The sequence below is a fragment of the Trichechus manatus genome, unplaced genomic scaffold (genome assembly GCF_000243295.1).
Source record: "Trichechus manatus latirostris isolate Lorelei unplaced genomic scaffold, TriManLat1.0 scaffold00004, whole genome shotgun sequence".
NCBI classification, from domain to species: domain Eukaryota; kingdom Metazoa; phylum Chordata; class Mammalia; order Sirenia; family Trichechidae; genus Trichechus; species Trichechus manatus.
Window position 1 is genome coordinate 35,412,372 of NW_004443940.1, and position 8,103 is coordinate 35,420,474.

The following is an 8,103-nucleotide window of genomic DNA, read 5'->3' on the forward strand; positions in this document are numbered from 1 at the left end:
GAGGGCATGTCCTGTGTTTGTCATGGTTCCAGGAAGCACAGTAGATGAGGAGTGAGTGTGTGAGTGTGTGTGTGTGTGTGTGTGTGAGAGAGTGTGTGTGTGAGAGTGTGTGTGTGTGTGTGTGTGTGTTGAGGGGACGTCCTGTGTTTGTCATGGTTCCAGGAAGCACAGTAGCCCCATTGGGGTTCTGAGCAGGTTTGTGCTCCTTTCACTGAAAGGGGGGGTGACAGGATCTCTTTTTTTCCTTATACCAGGATTTTTGTCTGGATTTATGATGTCATCACTCTAATAAATGCTATTTTCATCGCTCTGGATGAGAAAAACCCCCTCATTTCCTATGCAGAATGGCTTTTCCTTTCTCTGTATGTTATTGAGATTCTTCTGAAACTGTACACATATGAGCCCAGAGCCTATTTTGGAAGAAAGCAGTTCTGGAACTGGTAAGCCTGTGTGTCCTGGGAGAGTGGGAAGAGAAGGGGCTCACAGTTCGGGGAATACCCTTGTAGTTCTCCACGCTCCATCTCCCTGGATCTGAGGCAACTTACAATGACATGTGGGGGTAGGGGTGGGAGACATCTGGCATAGTAAAACTCTTATTCATGATGTGAGTTTGAACCGACTAGCTAAAATTAGAGTCAGAAGTCATGGCGTCTTGGATTTGGAAAGGATCTTAAAACTTCATACCCAGTGGAGGGGGTTCCTTCTGTAGATCCCAGGCCTGCTCCCTAGTCTTACTGTCAGGAACTCGGACAGCGTGTCTGGACAGCAGGACTGTCGGCAAGCTCCCCCCAGATCTTCTCTTCTCCAGGCTGTGTACCCCCGGGTCTAGAGCCACCGCCTACCTGCCACAGCCAGCCAGTGCTGGGCGCTGGGCACTTGATGTACAGCTGTATTGAGTACCACTGCATCCGGCACTGTGGGGACTTTTTGTTTCAGTAAAAAAAAGTTACAGTGCGTTTAGTACAGTTAATACCAAGAAACATAATATGTATTCTGAAAATGAGTCAAAGTATTCTTACAAGTATATAATTATTTTGGAAGACATTTGAAGTGATGTGAATTGGCTGATTCCTTACAAACTCCCTTGGGTAATTCGTTATGAATGCTCACTGGATTGTTCAAACATAGTGTTTCTTGATTCATATTTGTTGTCCTAAAAATTATGTAAATCAGTTCAAAAAATTTTTATACATTTTTGATTGTGGCAGATACATGTAACAAATAGTTTGCCTTTTCATTGTTCTTCACATGTATAATTCAGTGACATTATACGCGTTGGCTGTCAAGCCGATTCTGACTCATAGCGACTCTTTAGGACAGAGTAGAACTGCCCCATAGGGTTTCTAAGGCGTGGCTGGTGGATTCAAACTGCCGACGTTTTGGTTTGCAGCCCAGCGCTTAACCACTGTGCCACCAGTGCTTCTCAGTGACATAGTTACGTTTATTGTGTTGTTCGGCCATTACTATCATCCGTTTCTTATGGCTGGATTGTTGCTTTGCATGAGGTACTGGGTTGGTTTTCTCAGAAGCCCTGGTGTCCTGAGCTTGGCAGGCCTTGCCCTTGACTTGTAACTGACTTTGCTTTTCCACCACCGGGTTTGAGGCATTGATCATCATTGCAGCCCTGGTGGCCTCTGTGGCCAATGCCAGTATCCAGTCAGGTCAGCACCACTGGCTCACGGCTTCACCCCGTCTCAGGATCACACGTTCAATCAGTAGTCTTTGTTGGGTGTTCACCATGCACCACTGAGGTGTTTGGAGTTAAGGGGTGGGGTATCCAAGAGATTTATTAAAAATGTTCCATGTTCTTGAGAGGGGGGTTCATCTCCCCTAAAAGTCGTGAAGGCCTGGTAGCCTTGTTTGTGTTTAGCTTTGTTTTAGAGATTTTGTTTGTAGATGTTTGTCCATCAGACAAAATCCTCACTCCTCTCCAGAGCTGGTCCATGGTCTAGGCTGACCTCCACACCTGTGACCCGATGCCCACCTCTGCCCCACCCAGGTTCCAGCCATAGCACGTGTGGCCTCTGCCTAAGTCAACTGGATCCAGGAGCAAGTGGAGCCCTCTGCCTCGTCCCCTGCCCACCACCTTCTCTCTACCTTCCTCATGCACCCCCCATGCAAATGCCTTCCTGCAGATGGCAGGTGGGCTTGTTCAGGGTAGTGCAGCCTCTTACCATGACTATGGGAAATGAGTGCTGGGGAAGGAAGGGCTTGTTGGAGCAGGTTCTTCTGTAGAACTGGATCCACATTACTTGATGCTGACCTAAAATCTACACCCACAAACAGCCCAGTGTGGCACACTCCCCATTCCTTGCTGCTGAAGTCTACACCCACAAACAGCCCAGTGTGGCACACTTCCCATTCCTTGCTGCTGAAGTCTACACCCACGAACAGCCCACTGTGGCACACTCCCTGTTCCTTGATGCTGATCTGAAGTCTACACCCACAAACAGACCAGTGTGGCACACTCCCCGTTCTGTGACTCCGGGACTGGGGCGGAAGAGGGAGGAACCTTGGGTGTATGCTCAGCTCACTTGGCTTCGATTTGCAGGGTAGCCTGTTTCCTTGTTCCTCAGAGCCATTGTCCTGTTCTGGAAGCGACACCCAGTCGTTCCCCGACATCGACAGTTTTGGACCTCACTGACGGGGTAAACCAGAGACTTCAGAAAATGGAATGTTAAGTTACTGTGTTCTATTTCCAGCAAGAAAATACAACAGTCAGCAGATCCTGGATATTGTCTTGGTATTGAGAATACTCCGGCTCTTAAGGGTGGTCGTCAGCATCCAGAGGTAGGGACGGAGCCGTTGAAACTGCTGCCCTTGGGTCCCTCCCCGCCCCGGAGGCCGGTGGAAGGCAGTCCTGCCTTGACTGGATGCTCCCAGCTGTGAGCCCAGAATGTGCCTGTATAGAGGAGCTGGGGTTCTCGGGGAGCATGGAGGGGGCAGCCTTTGAGGATGGGTGGAGAGCGTGCAGAGGGCAGCTCCCTGAGCAGGAATTTTGTCGTTGGTCACTTTCATCTCTGCGTCCCTGGCTCCCTTGTGGCTACACGGTGAAGGCTCTGACTGAATAATGCGCTGTGATGGCAGCTAATGTTACTGAGAAGTAACCAAACGCCAGGCACCTGTGCTAAGCATTGTCTCGTTAAAGCCACCAACAACCCCTGACATTGAGAATTGTATCGTTGCTAGTTTAGAGGTGACAGCTCTGCCACCTGGCCAGGTGCGCAGTTAGAAAGGTGCAAGGCCCAGAGTAAGCCCAGGAGCCTGACCCCAAAACCTGGAAAGCCCATCCCCCAGATTCCTTCCCAGGACTGCGGGGGTGATGCCTCCGTCAGAGGACTGGCCTGTTCCCAGAGGAAGTGTTCAGTTGTCAACATAGACCTCCAAAACCCACTGCTGTCGAGTCAGCTCTGACTGATGGCGACCCTATAGTGACCCCAGAGGACAGAGTAGAGCTGCCCCTTAGGTGTCCAAGGAGTGCCTGGTGGATTCCAACAGGCCTCCAGGACGCCCTTAAAACAGACTCGATTCTGGTGGAGACGAGCTGGCGAGACAAGTAGAAGCAGCTAGTTTTTCAGCCTCCACACCTGTTTGTCTTATTAGTGAAAAAAACAAAAAACCATCTAGTTGCTGTTGGGTCTGTTCTGACTCGTGGCGACCCCATGCGTTGCAGAGTAGAACTGCACTCCAGAGGGTTTTCAAGGCTGTGACCTTTCAGAAGCAGACTACCAGGCCTTTCTTCCAAGGCACCCCTGGGTGTGTTCAAACTGCCAACCTTAGGTTAGTGGTTGAGCTCTTAACCATTGATGCCACCCAGGGTTTCTAGTTACCTTTGTTACATTTTCCAAGACCACCTTGCTTTGATCTGAGAGAACCTGCAGGCTAACCCCTTCCCCAGCTTGGTAGATGGAACGATTTGACAACGTCGTAAAGACAAATTATTGAAACATCTAAGCGCAGGCCCGGGAGAGCCGGGTATTCGGCTGAACGCAGGCCCAGGAGAGCCGGGTATTTGGCTGAACGCAGGCCCTGGAGAGCGGGGTATTCAGCTGAACGCAGGCCCGGGAGAGTGGGGCATTCAGCTGTATTTTCCCTCTTCCTTTGCCTCGCAAACCTCGTCGTGTTCCAGGTTCCGGGTGGTAGTGACCACCCTGATCACCGTCGGTCCCACCACGCTGACCTTTGGTGGACTTGTCTGGGTAAGTGGCTGCTCTCGCTGCTGTTCTGTGTGAAGCAAGTTTATTCTTAACAGCGCTTAATGCTCCTTACTTTAAGTAACGGAAAGAAAGGGAGAGCAAGTAAATGAGATTCAGCTGACTTCCAGTGGCAGTTTTAATAACGTATCGAGTTTTTCTGGAAACATTGGCCATATATTAGCGTATGTGCTATTACACTACATTACAGGTGTCCGGGCTGCTGTAATAAACACAGAATCCATGGACTAACTCAGTTAAGTTTCTTTCTGACTGGTGCAGTGGTCCAGGCGGGCATCCCTAGCTAGCAGATGGCTCCCAGGGATTCAGGCTCCTTCCATCCGCTGGCTCTGCCCTCAGGACTGAGAGTCTTCTTTCTGCTGCTCATGGGGAAAGCGCATCTGCCCCCCACTGGCTCCTGCACGGCGTCCACTCCCGTCCGTGTGAGAATGCGGCCACAGGCTGCGGGGGGCTGGGTGCCCGCCACCGGGGGCGAGTCCCCATGTGGATGGGGAGCATGAACGTTGGTGCCCACTGTGCCGCGGGGTGTTTTTATAATAATAAATTCAGTTACTATAGAATAAAAAGTAGACTATAAGCCACCCATTCTTGTCCCTACACTCCTCTTTCCAGAGTCATTAAGAGGTTCTTGTTACTCCTCCTAAATATTTCTGTGCTACAAGTGTGTCACATCCACGTAGATGTGCATCCAGTTTATTATTTACCCAAAAAAGATAATTCATACAAAATGTTGTTGCACAACTTCATTCTGCTTCATGTTTCTGTCATGTGTCAGGGAGGACATACACACTTATGTCATCTCTGCCGTGATTGCAGCGTGTCCGCTGAGGGACGATGACATACGTGTCTCAGCCGTCCCTCTGCTGAGAAGCTCGTGGGGTTTCACGCTTTGCCCTTACAAATAGCGTACGTTCATCATGGTGTCCCGTTCTTGTCCGTGTATCTGTGTGTTTATGTCAGTGTGCCTGTTTGACGGATTCTTAGAAGTAGAACTAAGTCAAAAGGTAAATATGTTTAAAATCTGGGTGTAATTAGCTGCCGTTGAGTCAGCCCCGTGCACATAGGGATCAGACTGTTGTGATCTCTAGGGTTTTCATGGGCTGGTGTTCAGAAGTAGATCATCAGACCTTTTTTTCAGACTGTCTTAGTCTGGAAGCTCTGTGAATCCTGTTCAGCGTCACAGCAACACACAAACCTCCACTGAGACAGGTGGTGCCTGTGCATGAGTTGCATCGGCCGAGAATCGAAACCGGGTCTCGCGCATGGAAGGCGAGAATTCTACCACTGAACCACGATGTTGTCCCTGGGTGACACAGCTGGTTAACCAACAGGTCGGTGGTCCAAGTCCCTAGAGCAAAGCCCTGGTGATCGACTTCTGAAAAATCGGCTGCTGAAAACCCTGTGGAGCACGGTTTTACTCTGATACGCGTGGGGTTGCCATGAGTTGGGATTGACTCGGCAACTGCAAAATTTGGGTAGATGGTGCCAAATTGCCTTCCAGAAGAAGTGCTTCCATATAGACTCCAATGACCGTGTGTGACTCCACCCGTTTCCCTGCACCCCTGACCACCGGCTTTTATTAAACATTACCCCCCTCCCCGCCCCAGTCTGATAGGTGGGAAGTGGCATTTTGTTGTTCAACGTGTGTTCCTTTAGTTATTATTGGGCCTGAGCATCTTTCCGAGTGCTTTTGGCCAAGGAGCTAATTTTTCAGTGTACAGTCTACTCATATCCTTGGTCATTCTACTGCACGTTTTATTTTTTATACCATTTGTAGGAGCTCTTTGCCTGTTAAGGAAACAGGCCTTTGGTAAGTTGTGTCCTAAGGATGGGGCAGGACCAGGCAACGTTTCTCTGTCACGTACGCAAGACTGCCGTGAGCCGGAGCTGACTCGACATCAGCTAACAACAACTTGTGTAAAGAGCAGTTCTTTTTCCTTGTCTGTTACTTGTTTTTCTGACATAAGGCTTGTTTTGTTTCGTTTGGCTGTACAGACGTTTAAAGTTTTGTGGTTTGTAGGTGTTACGTGATGCCTAGCAAGGCCGGTTTCAACCCTTTTCTTTTCCCCCTTGTTCCCTTATAGTTTTATTTTTAACGTTTAAACCTTTGGTACCTTCGGAATTTATTTTGGTATAAAGAACAAGGTAAAGACCCAATTTTATTTTTTTTCCCTAGAGCACTCGTTTATTATTATTTTTTTAATTGAGTATTTAACTCACTGACTTGCTAACAGCTACTGTTTTTGACTTTGTAAATGAAGTCTGCGGGGAAGTCAGTGTGCGGCCCAGCTGGCCAGGCCCTCTGTCCTTCCACGGACAGCTCAGGTTTCTCTGGCTGAGGGGCCAACTCCTTCTGACCCTCTTCCTGAAGCTGCTCTGCACTCTTGCCTGGAGAAGGCAACCTTCTCTGGTTCTTTGGCCAAGGGAAGACATTCAGTGGCCCTTTCTACTGGAACCCAGGAAGAGGTGCAGACCAGTGTCTTCAGATGCAGGCTGTTCTGGGCTCTTCTACCTGCTCCCTGCTGCCCGATTCTGCAGCTCTGTGCGGCCACTGACCACTGGGCGTCTCCCATCCTAGGTGGTCTACTATATGTTTGCTATCGTTGGGATGGAAATATTCCATGGCAAAGTCCGGTTCTTTGACCCAAATTTCACCACTCCGGATGCTCTGGTGTGTGGGAACCTAGCCTTAAAAGCTACAGCCTTTGCCCGAGACAGATACTGCAGAAACAATTTTAATGGCCTCAACTCTTCGTTCATCGCGCTGATGGCGCTCACGCTGGTTAACCAGCGGCACACTATCCTTTCCGAGAAGGAGTGGGGTTCACAGAGGGGCTGCCTGTCCCCTGGAAGTTACTTCAGGGAGGAGAATCAGTCATGGCATCTTTGGGCTTAGGGGGCACGCCGCGTTTCTCGAAGGTTTGGTTCCTTAGCTTCCTACTCGTTGCAGGTGGCTTCGCCCTGGTGACTCATCAGGCGGCAAAACTGTACTTCATCGCGTTCCACATCGTGGTTGTCATCCTCATCGTTAAGTGAGTTTATTCCTGCCATCTGTTGAATCTTAAATCTCCATTCCAGAATTTCTAACTGCCTGCGCTTCCCTCCAGCACTTCTCCTGTTCCAGCTGGGTGTACGTTGTTGGTGTGTCTCATCTCCTACGTCCTGGGAGGGGAGGGGTCATATTTTTGCTCACCTTTGTGTTTCTCATAGTGTCTACCAGCGTCTTGCCCATCGGCTACTGTACATCTCACAGTCGTTGGAGTGGAAAGGAACCTGAGGTCCGGACCGGGCTCCCCACCCTGCCCCCCAGAGATTTGATCACCTCTAAAACACCCCTAAACACCTCTAAAACATTGGAACCCTGGTGGCGCAGTGGTTAAGAGCTCGGCTGCTAACCAAAAGGTCGGCAGTTTGAATCCACCAGCTGCTCCTTGGAAACCCTATGGGGCAGGTCTGCTCTGTCGCTGTGAGTCTGAATCAACTTGACAGCAATGGGCTTGGTTTTTTTTTTTTTTTTTTTTTTGGCTTAAAACTTCCCTGCTGAATTGCCGTCCGGGCTCTGCCTAAATCTTTCCAACTACTGGGGCCCGTTAGAATCCCAGAGAGTCTGTCCCTGTTGTCTGCCAGGTGGGGTGGAAAGTCATCTGGTACATTCTCGTCAGGGGTTCCAGTCTGTTCTGACCTTTCTTCCAGGGGAGAATTCAGGAAATATTTGAACACTGCTGTGATAGCTCACCCCTCAAAACAACTCTCCTCCCCACTGAAGAATCTCTGATCCTGGTTCCTGGCTCCTTGTGTGACCTGACTGTGTGTCCCCCCGTCACTGTGACTCTCTCCTTCCCACTGAAGAATCTCTGATCCTGGTTCCTGGCTCCTCGTGTGACCTGAC

General features: G+C 49.7%; 1 protein-coding gene across 1 annotated transcript in view; it reads left to right on the forward strand.

The window, feature by feature from the left end:
• LOC101351975 (two pore calcium channel protein 1-like) overlaps positions 1-8,103 on the forward strand; it is a 36,275-nt gene that overhangs the window by 24,181 nt on the left and 3,991 nt on the right. The window contains 6 exon segments of the mRNA XM_012556009.1: positions 255-439; positions 1,596-1,661; positions 2,703-2,790; positions 4,130-4,199; positions 6,793-7,004; positions 7,148-7,246. Of these exon segments, the coding sequence (XP_012411463.1) occupies positions 255-439; positions 1,596-1,661; positions 2,703-2,790; positions 4,130-4,199; positions 6,793-7,004; positions 7,148-7,246 (720 nt within the window).